The sequence below is a fragment of the Dendrobates tinctorius genome, unplaced genomic scaffold (assembly GCF_039654945.1).
Source record: "Dendrobates tinctorius isolate UK_male_01 unplaced genomic scaffold, ASM3965494v1 ptg000138l, whole genome shotgun sequence".
NCBI classification, from domain to species: Eukaryota; Metazoa; Chordata; class Amphibia; order Anura; family Dendrobatidae; genus Dendrobates; species Dendrobates tinctorius.
Genome location: NW_027361806.1, coordinates 5009188 through 5029393, shown reverse-complemented (window position 1 = coordinate 5029393; position 20206 = coordinate 5009188). Strand labels below are relative to the sequence as shown.

Here is a 20206-nt window from a genome sequence, read left to right as displayed (position 1 = left end):
CCAGCGCGCGGACTAACTCTCGCCGCGACGCTTTGCAGGTCCCTGCCCTCTCACTTCTACGGCGGGAACTCTCTCTGACTTCTCTGGCAAAACTCCTGGTTCTTGCTGCACTTACCACACCTCCTCTCTGCAGGTCATGGGTGATCTCCGTCCTCAATTTTCTTCCCCCCTGCAACAATGGGCGCGGCCCCACTAGTTCCGGACCCGGTGCTCTATCGGCACCCACAGCCCGGTCGTCTTCCTTACAAGAGCTGTCATACGCAGAGTTGGTCAATGCAGCAGCAGGACGCCAGGTGCCACAACAGGCGAGCCAGCAAAATTAATACAGACGTGTGCACACATGAGGATATAATTTGGAGCAGAAAAGGGCGCAATGGAAAATAAGATTTAACATTTGACATTGTAATTTATATCTCTGACACCAATTATGTGCTATTTGGTCACTGGACGTAGGCTTCGTGATGTAATTGTATCATTATCGTTATATATTTAAGGAGTTCCATACTGCAAGTTATAGATGTAAAATGCTTCTAATGGTACAGATTGTGAAAAAAAGAAAGGGTTGCAGCACTCGGGCAATCGCATGATTTTCCAGAGCAATTGCTACTAGCAAAGAACCCCTTTAAGTTGTATAGATGCTTTCTGTTTGTTGCTGTCTTTGTGGAGTGGTCATTGATAACAGGCAATGCTATGGACGTGTTTTCCAATCACTTTATAGCCTTGTCATGGAAACTTTCTTATCAACGCTGAGCTGCTATTTGTATCTTGGTTATTATTGTAGTCTGTTGATATGGTGCGTAATGGTCAGACATGCAGAAGAGCAAATGACTGTAGACATCCAGCAATATGCTCCACGCTGGGCATGGAATGTGCCCAACATATGTAATATCGGACTTCTAGTGTCTCCGCATTCAGTGTACTGGGTGCATCTACCCTCTGTCAATCCTGAAGTGGTTTCCGACTGGATGAAAAGTAAATACCCAACTATGGCACATCCAAAAGTTCTCCATGAGAGCAAATGTGGAAGCTTCAAAGAATGTGAAAATGAGATCGGATTCCTCAGCATGATACATCCGGGGCTCATCTGACCAGGGGACATTTTTCCAGTTCTTATCTCCATATTGGTATCTGTTGTTCGTAGCTGTAACTATATTTCATCATTCGTATGAGTGTTATTTCCATCTTAGACCTTTATGACATATCCACGGTCTATGCCATGCACCAATGTTGGGACACGTGTATGGGCAAGTCAGAAGCGATACCTGTCTTCCTACAGGTAGCTCATGTATTTGGACAGCTTAAAGACAATCTGTCACCAGATTTTGCTATCCCATCTCAGACTAATATGATGTAGTGACAGAAACCCTGATTCCAGCGATGCATCACTTACTGGGCTGCTTGCTGCAGTTGTGATAAAATCCATGTTTTCTCTGCTGCAGATTTATCAGTTCTCTGAATTCTCAGCCCTGTATAATCTCGCCCACACTACTTATTGGCAGCTTTCGGCCAATCAGTGCTGTGGGCGGGGTTATTCAGGGGGTGTGAATATGAAGGACTACATGGCAGCAGGTTTACTAGTCCTCTAGTGATTATTTCCTGTTGAGAAAACTTAATTTTATTAAAATGACAGCAAGCAGCCCCAGTAGGTGACACATCACTGGAATCAGGGTTTTGGCCCCTACGTCATGCCGCTCTAAGATTAGGTAGTAAAACCTGATGACAGTTCCCTTTTAAGAAAAGCAACTCCAGCCTCCAGCACGAATAAGCCCCAGAAAAGATAAATGAGTGCAGCAATATTATTATAGTAACTCTGCAATTGGCGTCATATAAATATGAATATTTGGTTTCTTTTAGGTGACAGTATAGTTTTCTATATTTTTTTTTTTATTAGACATCAGAGTTTGTATCCCATACAGAGTCACATAAAAATTATTAATATATTAGTACATAGACTGACCTGATACACAAACTGTTACAAAGGAGCGACTGTCCTAACTGTCCTCTGGTTTTATTTTATTTTTTTTAAAACCCATGAAATGATTTTTAGATGTCAAGTTTGAAATGTTGTAATGTCAGATGATGAATTTAATGACCCCCTGCGTGCCCAGCCACACAGAGAATCACAGGGGCAAAACATATATCTCCATGTTATCGAGATAAGGAATCAAAGATAAATCCAGTGATAAAACTCTGGATGCTTATTAGGGTACTGTCACACGTGGCGACGCACCAGCGATCCCGACAATGATGCGACCTGGTAGGGATCGCTGGTGCGTCGCTACGAGGTCGCTGGTGAGATGTCAGTTAGATCCCAACAGCGACGCAGCAACGATATGGAACGATACGACGGTCGTTGGGACCCTGTCTCTCAGACCTGTAGTATTGAGATCGTTCGTCGTTGTCCCTGTCAAACACAGCGTGCTGGCCAGCGGGACACCAGCGATCAAAAAATGCTGCTCCTTCTTTATACTGTCCCCTAACACTGGGTCCCCTCCACACTATATTGTGCCCCCTCCTCATACTTTCCCTCTTCTGCATACTGTCCTTTCACGCTTCCCCCTCTTTATACTGTCCCCTCACCTAGTGTCCATTCCATGCTGCCCAGTCTCTATTGTGTGCCCTTTTCTTACACTTTTCCCCTCTGCGGACTGTCCACTCACGCTTTGTCCCCTTCCTACTGCCCGGGCACTATATTGTGCCTCCTGCTCACACTTCTCCTCTGTATACTATCCCCTGCATACTGTGCCTCACACTGTCCCCTCTCTATACTGTCCCCTCACATTGTCCATTCTCTATACATTGCCCCCTCTGCGTGTCCCCCATACTGTCTCCTCACACTATTCCCCCACTCATCAATAGATGCATAATTTCTTGAGCTCTATTGGAGCGCCATCCTACCCGCCATCTTCTACTTCTCTGCGGTAGTGACGTTAGTGTGATCAGGAGACCTCCTCATCCTGCTATATGTCACCTTGATCCCGGAAGTGCTGGTGGTTAGTGCTTCAGTCGTCCTCTCGTCTGAAAGACGCAACTAAAATTGAACACAGCAAGTCGGCCTTCTACCTGTTCTCCGAGACGGCTATAAGTTTGACACCGGCTTTGCAGAACACCCGAATTCTGGGTCTTCATAGACACCTTGGACTGCTGAATAAAAAAAGGGTTAAAATGTATGAAAAATATAAAATATCTTATCATCCCTCTGCTTTCCTCCATCAATAAAAAAAAACAACATATTTTTGCATCACTGCATCCAAGATAGTCCAGTCTATCAAAATCTGTAATAAACCAGTTTGGTAAATGCCATTTAAATCTATTTAAAAAGCCAGAATTCCGTTTTTTTTTAATCACTAGTCACTATACCTCCTTTAAAAAAATGCAATAAACCATGATCAAACTGTTGAATGTGCCCCAAATTATTATACATAAAACATCAGCTCAGGAAGCATGAAAACAAGCCCCGACATTTCCATCGATGGGAAAATAAAAAAGTTATGGATCTTGGAAAATGACGACAAAATAACATTTTTTTTTTACATGCTCCTAATCTTTTTGCACACTTGAATAAAAAAACAAAAACAACATTACATAGCCCCCCAAAAAATGCCTTTTAAAATACGCTCATACAGCACGGTCTGATCCGATAGGCATCGCTGGTCTATCTCAACGCCTGCTGTCTCCCAGCAATCGCCGCCCTGCTTGCTTCATATGGGTGACGCGTCCTCTGTCATCTGTACCCCATTTTCAGTGCTGCACAGGTCTACTCTGCTCTCCGCTGCTGACCGTGCCATATAGGGGGATTATAAAAGGTATTTTTGGGCTATGCAGAGGGGGTTGGAGTCTTATATGCAGTTTTATAGACTGCTGTAAAGTTGGCGCCCGTAGTTTATATTGAGAAGGCCCGGGGACAGACTAGCTTCAGTAACCTCAGGTACTAACCAGCACTCTGTTTTTGTAACCATCAGGGTGTTAGCCAAAAAAAATAAAAACTCACAGAACATAAGAAACTCCAAGCAATACTGAACTTTGTGTTCAATCCTCATCAACGAAAAATCTTCCACATTTCACAAGAAATAATTGAGCAGAGTAGGACACGCTGGGCTTACCTGCACCCACTACGTAGAAATGACGGCTGCCGTAACTGATCCGTGTTTCCCGTGTCGGGTAAGCGTGACCGAAGCTGATTACACGTATTCTTGCACTTTCTATAAAATGCCCTTACATCTGTTTGTCCATAAATCAACCATCCGGGGTCCACTTCACATCTTGGCAGAGAATCAGCCCAGAACAAAATGTTTAATGGGTCACTTAAATTTCAATTTTAGTTGTGAGGGTAAACAATTCAGTATGGTGACATAATGATGAAATAACGGCCGCTCGGGTTATTCTTCACTATGTCTACAGGATTTTCCATCTTCATTATTTAACTCCATAGTGTCTTTCTATCACAGGTGTTTAAAAGGGAATCTGTCACCAGGGTTTTGCTACCCCAAATGAAAGCAACATGATGTGGGGAAAGAGACCCTGTTTCCAGCGATGTGTCACTTACTAGGCTGCTTGCTGTCATTTTGATACAATCACTGTTTTATCTGCTGAATACCTAGCAGTTCTCTGAATGCTGAGCTCTGTATAACCCCACCCACACCACTGATTGGTTGATTCCTGTGTACCCTGTGAATAGGCAGAAAGTGTCCAAATAAGTGGTGAGGGCGGGGTTTTACAGAACTCAAGAATATGAAGAACTGCATGGCAGCAGGTTTACAATACCTTTAGTGATAAACTGCTGCTGATAAATCAGTCATCTAGTGGAGGGTTTGTATGCAGACAGCAGTTAAGCACTGTGGAGGGTCCTTGCAAGTTTGGGACTTCATTTCGTGATTTAGTCAGGATTAATGGTGTCCTCAATTCTGAGAAATACAGGCAGATGCGGTACTTAGCCATCATATGATACCATCAGGGAGGCGTCTGATTGGCTCCAAATTTATTCTGCAGCAGTAAAACAAACCCAAATAGCCAGCCAATGCTATTAAGAATGAGGAGTCCTGGAGATGATAGTCCGGCCCCCAAAGAGCTGATCCGGCCCCCACTGAGCCCTGATCTCATCATCCAGTGTCTGGGATCACATGAAAAGACAGAATGATTTGCGGAAGCCTACATCCAAGATGTTTGGCGCAACCTCTCATCCGAGATTCTTCAAAACTAAGAGACAAGTGAATTGATGCTCTTTTGAAAGAAAAGAGCGGTCACAAAATATTGATTTGATTTTAGATTTCTCTTTGTTCATTCACTTTGCTGTTTGATAAAATAAATTATTGACAGCTCTATGTTGAGAACATTCTTACTTTGTAGCATGTTTTTCCCACACCTGCCTAAGAATTTTGCACAGTATTGATATACATAAATATATTCATATACACTCCTGAACAGTGTACTTGTAACAACAAGGACAAGCTTTAAGTTTACGCAAATCAAGGAAATAGCAGATGTTGATAAAATCAGCAAATTACCAAATTTTAAGCACCTAGCTCCAATCTGTGGCATGTTGGAGGGTCATAAAAGCCAGGCTAAAAGCAAATTTTTTTTAGCCACATGAAAAGTCAGAAACAAGGTCAAGCCTTGTGGGATAATTGTGCGTTACTTCTTGCTCATCGATGGGCCACTTGTTGCAAATTGAAAACTACAGAATCATTGAGAGAACTTGGTTTATCACTCTGGCAGATTGCAACATGTGAAAGTTGAGATGTCAGCACTGTTCAACATTGCGTGTCCCTGTAGTTGGGAGAATAATTGAAGAAAAGGTGCACAAAGGAGAACCTCTGCAAGGAGCGATAGTCAGATTAGAAGAATGGGTACATAGTGATCCATTCTGTACTGAAAGTGAGATTTGATGTCACATACCAACCCTAAGGCATCAGTGTCCACAAAAAAATCAGAAAGTGTTTGCACAACATTGGGCTAAGAGCCAGGTGTCCAGCTAGTGGTGTTCCACTGACTTCACGCCTCCACTTTCAAAGGCTCTCATGGTACATAGCAAAACAGCAATGGAGATCTATGCTCTTCAGCGATGAGTCCCACTTTTGTCTTGGATTTAGAGATAGCTGGAGATTTGTCTAGAGACCACATGGGCAATACCATGAATTGGCCTTCACAAGGTAACATCATACTGGTCTTACTTTCATGATTATGGTGTGGGGTGGCATAATGTAATGTAGCTGGACCCATCTAGTCTTCATTCCAGTGCACTATCAGCTTTACATCATAGGCTGCTTGTTGCTTGAGCTACTATGAGCAGCTTGCAAGGCCTAAACGTGCTACCATGGTCTGCAGCGTCTCTAGATTTTGCTCCCATTGAGCACGTATGTGATGTCATTGTTCGGCAGCTGCAAAGGGAGCTGCCAGCAGCGGATCTTGATTATTTGACCAAGTGAATTCAGTGCAGCAAAACCTCTCAGATGAGTCAACCATTAATAGTGTCACTCAGAGCAGCCAAGGTGTTTAAGATGTGTATTTCTGCATGTAGCACTCATACGTGGTACTGAACAAATCAAGATGGATTCATTTGGATATCATTAACATGTTTATCCATATTTTGGTATCAATATTAGACACACACTGACATTTTTTCTATTTTACATAATTAGAGCTCTAGGAGACATAAATTACTTTATTTTGCATTTTCCTCACTGTAACTGTGGCATCCATTAGAGCCCAAGTTACAGGGGAATACAGCCCACTGCTGTGTCATAAGTCACTGGCAAAGCTGATCTGGGTCACTGGGTCATCTACAGAGGAAAGGAGGCGAGGGAAGGAAGGGCAGAAGAGGTAATAAGCAGCTTACGCTTTCTCCCAAGGGTTTCTGCATGTGGTTGCAGTAGCATTAATCCTGTGCCAAAAATGTATAATGGTGTGGAATTAAAGCCAGGACCAAGGGCGTTAATTTTAACCTCATTTGGACCTTATCAGGTTAAATATCTGGATGGCATTAGACCCACCACTGTAACTGCTGATTTAATGTAAATATCAGATCAGATGGCAGCAACACAATACTTAGGAACATAATACCACTTTTCAAAGCGCAACAGATTTTCCAGAAAAATCATGCCCTCTGTGCATGAAAAGACCCTGCCCAACTTACGGTTTTCATGCATCTTTTCTCCAAAGACTACTATGGGGAGCCTGAAAAGGGCATGCAAAAGAACAATTGTGTTTTTAAGTGTGGAATAACAACTCTAACAAATGCTCTAATCAAAAGGAAAATTGCAGCGAAAAGTACGATTTGTCATTGCGTGATTTGGTGCGGACATTTGCGGGAAAAAATTAATTAGAAAAAAAAAACCCAAAAAACAAATATTAGCAACCTAAAAGCTGCACATTCAAAAGGTTCAGCTGCTTTTCAGACGGCGTAGAAGAATAAGAGATTTCTGCAATGACTGTGTATGTGGGGCAGTACAGACTAATCAAAACGCCTTTAAAAAAAAAAAAGGGGGAATTCAAGCTCAGTATGTGAATTGTCTTGTTATTGAGAGAGGTCAGAGAATAGTCTGATTAGTTCAAGTAGATGAAAGAAAGTCTAATAACCAGAAGCAACAGCAATGGCCTAAAGAAGAGCAGCTCTGAGCAGTCAGCACTTCATACCTAAGACTGCAAGCTACAACTGTTACAATGCAGACGTAAGTGTCAGAGATCAGTGTAATCCACATAGTACCATCAAGTCTTGTGACATCGGTTCAGGCTGATGGTTAAAATATGGGAGGAATGCTTTCTTACATCATGTTACAACCTGATCTGAATTTCAGTATTTCTGATGGTATTGGGAGGTTTTGTAATAACAGTAAAATAACTCGTCATGTAACAACGACCCACAATTGTCAACTGATTTCAAGAAGGTGACTATGAGCTTGGAACCATCCATGCTTGGACAGTCAACTAATCTCAGTTACATTTTTGAAGGAGTTATCTAGTACAGATAGTTATTTTACAAATAACCCAATGGTGATCTTTGGAAAAAAAATATATCTATCCCATCTGTACCCCTGACGCTCCTCCATACTTCCGGCGGTGTGTCCCTGTGGTCTCCTGGCTTCTTCAGGTCAACATTTCAGTGGTCACAATCAGTCTAAGTCAGAAGAAAGTCTCCTAGAACCAGCATTTTCTTCTGGTCCTTGGAAAGCCGCAGCTGTCAATCAAGAAAGAGGAAGGCGGACATAACAGAAAACAAGTAGATGGCAAGGTGTACGGAACCGAACCACCCCGTCCATGGTGCACCAGTCGCCTGGGTTTGGTACAAGCAGCCATTTTGTGCTGACATGGTCCCTTTAATATGAACGTGCATCTGATATATTTGCATAAACCGAGTGATGTTGTCGTGTCAACATGGACCAGAATCTGTAAGGAATTATTCCACTCTCTTTGATTCCAGAACAACTTTTGTTTGGCTTAGTAAAGGACCCACCCGTCATCAAAGTCCTATTAAATCTTTTTTGTAATAAATTTAATTATTTCTTATGGTTTCAATTAATATTTTTATAGATGAAAACTTATCCAGTAACTATTTTGCTGCTGCTAAATATATTGGCAATGTTTAGCTGTGAATCTCTGAAAAAAAAGCTACAGATGAACAGAAACCCGGAGAAAATCGAGGAATCCAAGCATCACTATAACCTCTACAAGACCCTCGTATGTGACCACTGGACAAGTAGAAATTCAGTCTTTATCAGAATATTCTTATCTGACACTCTTAAAAAGATGCGTGGATGGGGAGACATTTCCTGGTTGCAAAGTATCTTCCTTGCGGAATATTAGACAAATGATGACCGAGGTTCTATCTGTTAAAAACAAGGAAAACGTGTAACGTGTGTCCGCCGTCACAAGTTGTGTGGAACCACCCACTGACCTGCAATTAACTTCCTTTCAGGGAAGATGGAGATACGTTGTCCTGTAATCGGCGTTCACCATCTTGTTTCATGTGCGAGATTGACATCTAAAGAATGTAATGCTGCTGCTTTTTCATAGATGTATGGGGTTAAATGTTGAATTCCAGAAATTCAAATGCTATAATCTCCTCACTATTGGATTTAGGGGATTTCAACCATGTTTCTTTTTAAATATTTTTATTGAAGTTTTTTCATAAAACTGGGAGGAGGGGGAACAGAACAGGAAAGGGAAGGGGGAGGGAGAAGGGTATATGTACATAGGATGGGTGAGGGTCATAAAAAAATAGAGAATCCTTGTAACAAAGCATACCTTAAGTATACAATATACTTATACCACTAAGAGGTTACAATAATACTAAACCTTTAAAGAGGAGATGCATGAGGGCGGTCTAGTCCAACCACTTAAGGAGGTGCTTGAAAGAAATTTAAACTCGTCTAAATTTACTGTTCCAGACCTTCCACTTATTAGTGTAGGCGAGAATATTATTATTACTGACTGCGTACCTCCATTCGATAGCATTATGTTGGTAGATTATGTGTAGGATGTCTGAAAATTTTGGGGGGTCAGGTTTCTTCCAAAAGAAAGCCAAGTTATTTTTAACGACCAAAAGGATGTGTATAACTACCTGTCTCACCGACAGATGCAATTGATCCAAGTCCAAAGAAAATAATAATAAAAATGAAAAAAGCATATACAGAATGGGAGGAATAGGGCTAAGCAACAGCACATGTGAAAAAGACTTGGGTATACTAATAGATCACAGACTGAATATGAGTCAACAGTGTGATGCAGCAGCAAAAAAGGCAAATGCAATTCTAGGATGTATTAACTGAAGCATACAGTCTAGATCACGTGAAGTCATTATTTCCCTCTACTCCTCTTTGGTCAGACCTCATCTGGAATATTGTGTCCAGTTTTGGGCACCACATTTTAAAAAAGACATCAACAAACTAGAGCAAGTTCAGAGAAGAGCGACCAGAATGGTGACCGGTCTGCAAACCCTGTCTTATGAGGAAAGGTTGCAGGATTTGGGATTGTTTAGTTTGCAAAAGAGAAGACTGAGAGGAGACTTAATAGCTGTCTACAAATATCTAAAGGGCTGTCACATTGTAGAAGGATCAACTTTATTCTCATTTGCACAAGGAAAGACTAGAAGCAATGGGATGAAACTGAATGGGAGGAGACACAGATTAGATATTAGAAAAAACTTTTTGACAGTTAGAGTGATCAGTGAGTGGAACAAGCTGCCACGAGAAGTGGTGAGTTCTCCTTCAATGGAAGTCTTCAAACAGAGGCTGGACAGACATCTGACTGGGATGATTTAGCGAATCCTGCTTTGAGCAGGGGGTTGGACCAGATGACCCAGGAGGTCCCTTCCAACTCTACGATTCTATGAAAGCAATGCTTTTTGGGGAGTCAAAGTGAAGTTTCCTGTAAAGGAGTCAATACGACGAGAAACCGGGAGCCACAGACGTTTTAGTTTCGGCAACACCAAAAGATGTAGTAAAGATTCCCCTGTTGTCCGCAACCTCTCCAACAAAGGGGGGAGTGGTCCTGGTTAATGTGGGAGAGTCTGATAGGCGTGAGATACCACCTGTTAAGTAGTTTGAAATAAGACTCGTGAAGAGTCATCGATATGGCAGATTTATACGTATTTTTTATGGCGATGTCCCACTACTCAACCGAGTCAACAGTCCCAAGGTCGGATTCCCATCTCCTTAAATATATGTTCTTGCAAGAGAGTTCCTCCCTATTGAAAGAGGAATATATATTCCTTAAACCCCATGTATTTTTATTAGTAAGATTGCACAGCAGTGAAGACACAATTTCATAGTTAAAAGATTTACCTATTAGAATTTTTTGTACCTTATCTTTCAGCATTAAGTAGGGTATAAATTCAGAGGAGGGGATATTATATTTGATTTTTAGTTCACTGAATGTAAGAAAATTAGACCCATCATGTATATTTTTTACTTTTTTTTATACCTAAATTACTCCAGATTTCTGAGAGAGGGAAGTTAAATATTAAGGCCACTACACAAAGTGGAAACCTCAAGGCCTGTTCGACTTTGTTAAATTTCTTATATGGTTTGATCAATGATCTCCATGCAGAAATGATGGGACTGAAAATAGGGTGAGAAGATATCCTTCGTGGCTAACGAAACATGAAGTAGAAAAGTAAGTCTTGTAGAGAGTTAAATTTACTTACGTCTCTCTCCAGGCAAAACCAAGCTGGAGGTTTCTGTTTGTTATTGAGCCAATACCAGCTCTGCTTAATTAATAAGGCCAAATAGTATGCATGCAGATTAGGCAAGCTCGTACCTCCTCTGCTTTTATGCTTATATAAAATTTCTGACGACACCCTAGGCCTCCTGTTGTTCCACACAAATGATTTTAGTAGGCTTTGTAAATTTTGTATGGATTGAAATGGAAGAGTGATCGGTAGCGCACGAAAAAAATAGATAATTTTGGGCAGAATGATGGATTTCACAACCATCACCCTACCAAACATAGAGAGTTCAGTTTGCCTGAAAAAGGAAATGGCCTGAGAGACAGTTGTAAGGATCACATTTAGGTTTCCTTTGACAGTTGCTAGGATAGAACTAGCCAAAGTGATCCCAAGATAGACTATCCCTGTTTCTTTCCAGGCAAATTCAGTACTTCTCTTTAGCTATTTGATTTCCGTTTTTGTCATGTTGAGGGTCAAGAATTTTGACTTGTGAGAGTTAATTTTGAAATAGGAGGCCCTTGGAAACATTTCCAGGTCTGCAGCAAGTGCTCTGATGGAATTCAAGGGGTTCAGTAGGGTCAAAAAGAGGTCGTCAGCAAATAGCCCTATTTTAAAATAACGGGAGGGGAGATCAAATCTTGCAATATTTTTATTAGATCTGATCTTTTCCGCCAGTGGCGCTATCACTAATACAAAGAGCAGGGGTGACAGGGGGCACCCCTGTCTTGTTCCGTTCGAAATGGGGAACGGGTTTGAGAGGCGATTATTGGCATAAATTCTGGCGCTGGGAGCAGAGTATAACGCAAAGACCGATGACAGGAATCCTTGGCTAAAACCAAATTTAGTTAAAGTTGCTTCCAAGTCCAACCATGTTTCAATATCATAATTTCCATCTATTCAGTTTACATCTGGATTGACGTCGTCTTTTCTTAACTGTCCTTTAACTCCTTCATATCTGCAGCTTCATAGACTCGGGCCATAGACATAATTTTTCAGGTTCAGCTAAGACAATGGGCCAAATAAATGTCTACCTTCCCTTTAAAGGGGATATTCGGGACTATAGTTTTTTTTTACTTTGGGCCTAAGAACGAACATGCTTCTAGTTTCTACCTACCTGCCTGCTGCTTATTTTTGCTTCTTTCTTTGTGGCTGATCTGTCATGGGGGCAAGACATCCCACGTCATACTGATTGACATCTGGCTCCCGCAGTGAGGCAGCTGGGAGCCGGCTGTCAATAATCATGACATCAACAGTCACGCTCCATCCTGTCAACAAAGCAGAGCAGAATCGCCGGCAGGGGCGGTCTGTGACCTCTCTTAGCTGGCAGAACATGCAGGTAGGTAACAAAAACATGCATTTTCTTTCTTAGGGCCGTATTAAGAAAATAAAATAGTCCAGTAGTGGCTGTATATGCAAAACTGATCTGCATGTGCAATTTTTGTACATGGCTCCAGTTGTGCAACCATAGATTAGGATTCTTGAAATATAACACTGTTACATCAATGAATGGAAACAGTTCTTTCCAAAATTGCGTCTTCCAGTGATTCATCCTGCTCCATTTAAAGTTAGAGAGAAGAGACGTATCAGAGGAACATAACATAATTATGTATATTTATAAATCTGTGATAACTTCAACACCATAATGCCTGACATTAGTGGATTTCACCTTTAGAAATCCAACATCAACTTCTTGCTTTAATAGATTGTAGAATATTAAAATGTGACCGGAACTTGGATTCAAGCTCTTGTAATACCTCCGCATTGGTAACAGGACAAATAATGTATTTACAATGCATCTTCATTAATTATAATGATTTTATTAACTGTAAAATGGTGTTAAAAGTTGGGCAAAGATTTAAACTTTTTGTAATAGTTTGATTTTTTTTTTCTCTTTTAGATCAGCAGAACTTGCAACCAAGTATGCAAACTTCTCCGAGGGCGTCTGCAAGCCGGGATACGCATCTGCAATGATGGCTGCCATCTTTCCAAAGTAAGTAAATTCTTTTTCTAATGTTTTTTTTTAACTCTTTTTATTGAAAGATTCCACAGATTTATACAACAAGCATATGACATTGGGTGAGTCGCACCATTTTTCCCAAATCCTGTGAAATTTTTGGGGGCATCCTCTATGCCTACAGTATATAATATATTTTCATATGGAATCACATCGTTCACTAACTTTTTCCACTGCCGAATTGAAGGAGATTTCCCGCCCCATCCATCTCAATGCTATCGTCTTTCCGGCCATAAAGAGAACTTCCCGGAGAAATTTTCTATCATAATGAGTCCATCTTTCCTCATCCACTACACCCAAAATACAGAGCTCTGGGCGACATTCAATCGGTATTCCAATTATCTGTTCCAAAGTAGCTATCACATCATTCCAATATCTTTTTATAATTCTACAGTTCCAAATAAGATGCCAGAAATCCGCACCTCCATCCCCACACCTGTGACATTCATCAGTTGCTCTTCTGCCAAATTTATATAGTCTACTTGGGGTTAAATAGGATTGATGAGGAATATACAATTGAATTAATTTATTGTTTGCAGCTGGAGATACCACTATATGCGCTTCCATTACATCATCCCATTGATCATCTGTAATAGAGGGGCTTAAATGCTTCCATTTACCTTCTACAGCTAGTTGAGTGGATGCAATCCTGGAATTTAACAGTAAAGTATATAGGGAGGATATCGCACCTGTGGGTCCCTGAGTTGATAATACTCCTATCAATGGGTATTTAGAAATTCGCCTTCTAGGGAGCGGGAATTGAAACTGTTTGGCGTGTCTCAGCTCTTTTTCTATTGTTTATTTTGCACTCTTGTCTTTGGGACACGCTGTATCTCCCCAAATAATGTATTCACTACCATCTTCTAGGTAAATTTTAGATACTGCACTCTAGGTACTGGAACAGTCAAACCTATGCTGCATGAAAATTGCGCCAAACATTTTAAGGTGATGCGTAATATGTTTGGCGCCACTTGTTATGTATGTTATTCACATTTATTTTCCAAATTTAATTAAGTGTGAGATAAGAATAATTAATTTGGTTTGAAAATTAGGGCATCATTCGTCTACTAGGCGCATCTTAGGTCTTTTCTCAGCCTCTTTCTCTTGGTTCAGGTAGAGGTAAAATAGATAGAAAACCACCGGTGTAATTATAGACATGAAAAAGTCCAATACACCACCAATGAACCAAATAGCAAAAGGTCCGTTAAAAAATCATGCTTTATTGACATAAATATCTTTTTATAAAATGAGCCAATTATTCCAAAAATTAACAAACACGGTGCCTAACTACAGAAAAGGACGTATAAGCACTGGGATGATGCATAAAAATAAAAGAACCATATTGCAAAACACCACTGTTACTGTATAACATATCACAAATGAATTAATATATGAAGATCGAGCTACCTACTCCGACATAGCATATATGTAGGGAAAAGGCAAAATTCTCCTATATAAATTTCCCATGCAACTGCCTAACAGAAACAGGTGCTTTCAAACAACTATAATGCATATTACCTCAATTAATTAGTTCAGAAGTGCAGTGGTGTTCAAAAGTGCATAAAGTGCTGCAGTGCTGATAGCGTCCTTCCAACCCCGACGTACGTTTCGTTAACGCTTCCTCAGGGGGCGTGTATAGAGGTAAAATAGATGCAGATTTGTTGTTTTTCAGTAGAACTTTGTGACTTGAGGATAATCGTGACTGATATTCAGATGTACGGGGAAACTAATTCTTTCATACAACATTTCTCACGCTTGGAATGAAGATCATTATCAGACTCTTCCTACACAACCATTGCCCCTTGACCATCACCCCATATTAGAAGTATGAGGTCCATCTCCCTGCCGGTATTCAGCGACCTTATCCCATCCATATATCCAACCACAGATATGACGGCTCTTGTACCAAACAAAAGGCCTCTCTTCTATGGATGACGCTCTCTATACTATGGGGTGATTTTTATCTCTCCGAGGTCAGCCATATCCGGTGCTCAGGACAGATTCCTTCTGAATTTGCAGACCGTGGAAGACATGCATCTTTGTGTGGATGGAACTGGGAGTAAGTGACTAATAAATGCACGATATTCCTATACTAGACATCCACACTGTCCAGTATATTGTCAGCTTTATGTGGGGGCTGCTTGGTCAATACTTGTATTTGGCAATCTTTTTCAGCACATTTCATCTCTGGGTAGTCGATAAACACAATATAGAAATCAGCACTTTTAAAACTCTATATGCTTTATTATAAATCCAGCTTAAAAACCTTGACAAGCCCACTAATCTGTATTTAATATGAGAAAGGAGCAATCGGCTCACCTGTCCAGGTGCACGGCGAAATACTCCAGTAATGTCAACAGTCCAAACGATAGCCGGCACTCAGATCTCGTTAAAAGAATTGCTTTATTGATCCAGTAGTATAAAAAGCCCAAAAAATGGTTGTAGATAACAGCATAAAAATTAAAAATGCAGAAAATAAATATCCCACGCAACATGTGGCAGACCTGCATGGTCCTTTGTCAAGCCAAAGGACCATGTAGGTCTTACATGTGTTTCCTGGGAGCGCAGCAGATATTTCTTTTCTGCATTTTTTTATTTTTATGTTGTGTACAACCATTTTGTGTGCCTTTTATACTACTGGATCAATAAAGCAATTATTTTAAGAAGGTGTGTCGATTATCGTTTGGACTGTTGATAATCTGTATTTATTGTCACGGTCTGAAATAGGGGCTCACAAACTTATTTTTTTCCCTATCACACACAATGTATCACTCTCATCATCCCCATCCTCACAAGCTCAGAATCCAATCTCGATCTCAGTGTTATCCCCCCATTATCACTGGATTAGGAGTTCAAAAAGTATTGCTTCCACTATTCAAGACCCCAGGAGCTTTCAATCTATGATTCTATTTATCCTCAACCTTGAAGTAAACTATTTCCAATTTCAAATAAGTATCAATAAGTTTTTTTAGGTAGTGTGAGGATGTAAAAAGAATGTGCTGAGAACAAATAAACTCCGTAATGGTGGGACGTAACCAATCTTTATATCGTATAATATATACAGTGAGTCATGGTACTGTAAACCACCATTAAAACAATAAGTACCAGACATGTCGGATTGTGCAAGACGGGACACAATGAGGTGCACGAACCTCCCGCGATTCTCACTCGTAGAGTAAACACTTACTGTTTATTGTAGAAAGATTGAGGGCAACACATATGGCCGCAGTTTACAAGTGTCGGGAATATGTTTTTTGTATGTTTCCTCTTTATTATGTTTACATGACATGATGAGAGGGGAAGCCATGCTTTGGGAAGAACTTAAGTCCCAGAAGGGATGCCCTTACATATCCATCAGTTGCTGGGGATGCCAAGTCTCAAACCCCCATTGGTGTAATATACGAGTATAGGTGTCACTGGTGTGTCAGATGCAAAAGTCTGTCGCTCTGCATCTGGCTGCAGAAGGTCTGGCATTACATACGTCTCCTTAATCCTTCTGACTCTTGAACCCCGCGGCAACCTCCCTCCGGCTCTAGTTGATACACCTGTACCTGGGAGTTTATATATCCCCAGACTGCTGCAGAGAGTCATCAGTGGTATTCACATTTTCCCTTGTGAAGGCTTGGAGCTATAGCAGTCGGCTAACTACCTCTCTGGAGCTACAAATGACAGAAAAAACTGAGGGCACATCCTAGTCTGAATAGGTGCATACCAAAAAACAGCTTCCATATCAAAATAAGGAAATGGTTGCACTCAATTGCATTAAGGCATATGAAATATATGAAATGTGAATAGCATAATGGCTTTTAGAATTTAGAAAAAACATATGAGATACTTAGCACAAAATTTGGCCAAAAAAAGTGAGCCCATTCACCAACGTCAAGGTGATCTCATTGAATGGGTCCCTATTCTAACTGCCTTAATGCAATTGAGTGCAACCATTTCCTTATTTTTATACCTCTCTGGAGCTATTTGAGGACATTTGGTGTTACTCTCTGAATCTGCTCAAGCTAAGTTCATTCCCCTTGTTTGTCTACCTTTTTGTCTTTAGTTTACAGTGAGGACTGACCAGTGCTCATCCGCTCCCTATCCAGCGCCTAACTCTAGGGAGATACAGGGCTTAGGTTCCTGTTCGGCGATTGGTGAGGAAACAATTTAGGGACGGTAGGGCAGGTAGGGTGTTATCAGATCAGCCTAGGGGTCTTTATTCACCCTTTCCCTATTGTCTGGGCTTCCTTCCCCTCACCCTTCGTGTTGCACTTAGTCTTCCCACACTGTGTGTGACAATAGGTCAGCAAAATTATTGGACTGGGTAACACCTTTAATATATTTATATAACATGAGCATAATCTTGGGTATTCAAGAAGGATGAAGCCTCTCAGTAGCTACATGAGTGCAAAATGCCCATGATATTAAGGCCAATACATGTCTCCAGTAGGTTTATGAGCATTACAACATGACTGGGTCTGTAATCATTACATTGAATTATCTTCCCCACCAACAAAGACTTTTATTATTCATAACGCAGAAGAAAAGCAATGTAAGTGCACATTGATTTAATAGAATCATGATCCCTACATGACAGGCAGGTTGAGTTAAAACGGTTACACGCTTCATTAAAAGACATTGCCCCGTGACTTGGTAATTTCCTGACATTTACCAATTACTGTTCACTCAAGAGAAAGAACAGACAGTTTCCAGTTGCTGGATATTGGGAGGCCAAACCCGAGATAAATAAAAACAAATGTGCTTTCTGAAGGTTCCTCCGCATCCCACACGAGATGGATGGGGACTAATGGCTTTGGGGAGGTTAGGAGCACGTTCAACCTTTTTTTGCTGAATACAAAGCAGAGACTACAAATTGAAATTCCAACATCTATTACTCCAAATGTCCCTGACAGCACAAGATGCATCTTCTGCCACTTTCTCTCTGGTCATCTAGTCTTTAGAAGAAGACGGCAGTAAGGAAGACCAAGAACAGATAGACCTGATAACCCGGGGATCAAATCAAAGGCTTCTCAATGACCGTTCCTCATAAATAATGGAGGTCAGGAGTTCAGGGAGCACCTTCACTAATTCAATTACAAAGACCTCCAATGAATATATCAACCCCGGTAATACCTTAGCAGAACAGTCAGATGGCTATGGATTGCTCAGCAGGGAAACCACAGATAGAAATCTGGAAAAAAAAGGAGAAGATGTATTCAAAGAGGTCTTTATCGGCAAACGTGATAGATTGGTTTTATTAGGAGCAGCTGTACTTCTTAAATAAGAGCAGGTGTGTAGAGCCAAGGACAGTCCTCAATGAGTCCTTAGATTTTATTGAATACTAAATGCTTAATCTACCATTCATGTTTTTTTGGAAAAAAAATAATTTTTTGTTAATGGTGACCCATTTCTCATGTCTGATTCCAGCAGTTCTGTCCTGCAAATTAACAGTGCTGACCACTGAGCCTCCGTTCTGCATTACACGCCATTTCGCTGCACGATGGTCACGGGATTGTTGATAGTAACGGTGACTATAATCTTTGACTATGCAAATTGTTTCTTCAAAGAGGAAAAGGACTCTAGTGCCACCTACAGGCCTAAAAAGTCAATATCGACCCTTCAAAAGCCTTGAGCCAAACTAGAATCTCAATATGCAGACACGTGTTTGGGGGTGTTGCCCCTCCTCAGTGAATGATCTGGTCTCATTCTTTGCACTGAGGAGGGGAAATACCCTGAAACATGTATCTGCAAATAGGATAAAAGCCAAACCAGAATCTCTAAGTCATATGGCAAGGCTCGTTAAAGGGTCGATATTGACTTTTAGGTGACACTAGAATTCTAGTCCTCTACTGACGAGGCAATTTGCATATTTAATTACCCAGAGAAGCATTGCATGGCCTATAAGTCTCCTTACACTGGCATATCACTCTCCACAAGATGAAACGTTACTCTACTCCTTAGACTATAATCTTTGAAGTGAGTTGTAGTCACCACTATTCACCCCAGCCCCCTCTGGTGCTATAAGTTTAGTGGACTGGAGCACGTACAGTTGTCAGCAGAGACATTTGTCTCTTGGTTATGTAACGAGTTCCTTGTGTTGACTATACATACATCATTATCCAGTGACCTCTGACATGTTAGTATATAGACCAGAGCTTGGCTTCAAGGGGAGCACCAGAAAAAAAGACAACCTCGTTGTAATTCTTTTACGGAAAATCCTTCAGTGCATCCCGATGTAATCTGCGGCGAAACCACAATGAAAATGCTTGTTCTCCCTGGACATCTATTGAATTGCATGACAAAATGGAGTCTCCCAGGAGCACCGGATGCTGCTCTAGACCTTATGTAACACAACGGGCTCCAGTCTCTCACACAGATGTGCTTTAAATGGATGTATGGACCGAATCTATAAAATCAAAACCTTTTCAAGTGTAACATCGTAGCTGGATCCTCACTTTTTTATAATTGTCTCCATATTCAGTATCGTCTTATTTTCCTGACGTTTGATGCCTTCCTGATGATTTTAGTTTGGTGGCTGATAGTTATAATAATCTCTTTTGAATGGTTATTGCCGACCACCACAACGAACAGAGGGGGGTCCAGGGACAAACTTTGATCAATATGGGAGCCATTTAAAGGGAATGTTCTCCCCAAAATGATTATTAAAGTAGCTATAAAGTGACTTGACCCCAATAAAAATCGTATATGTTTTTGGTACTGCCTTTGAGAAAATGACTTATTTCTAAAGAAGGGGCTTCACTCTTGGTTGATCTGTTGGCATTTGGAGAATGTCTCTCTTTTTTTGATTGACAGCGCACCTTTACCCAGAGTGACCCGTGCCTGAACTGGACCTGTGTGTCTGCACATGCGCACTGACACTGCCTGAGCACTGCCAATGCACGCATAGTGTCAGCAGTGTGGGCGAGCACGTTCTGCTTCCCGGCTCCAGCCAAGAAGGAGAACCTGACATTGTGCAGTGTCAGTGCGCATGCATGGATACACAGGCTGAGTTCAGTCTGTGTAAACTATGGGCAGGTGAGCGC

At 41.1% G+C, this 20206-nt stretch overlaps 1 protein-coding gene across 6 annotated transcripts in view; it reads left to right on the top strand.

The window, feature by feature from the left end:
- ST3GAL3 (ST3 beta-galactoside alpha-2,3-sialyltransferase 3) overlaps positions 1 to 20206 on the top strand; it is a 251348-nt gene that overhangs the window by 154420 nt on the left and 76722 nt on the right. For all 6 annotated transcript variants that reach the window (XM_073544500.1, XM_073544499.1, XM_073544501.1 and 3 more), the window contains one exon: positions 13059 to 13151. In XM_073544500.1, coding sequence (XP_073400601.1) covers positions 13059 to 13151 — 93 coding nt within the window. The remainder of the gene's footprint in view (positions 1 to 13058; positions 13152 to 20206) is intronic.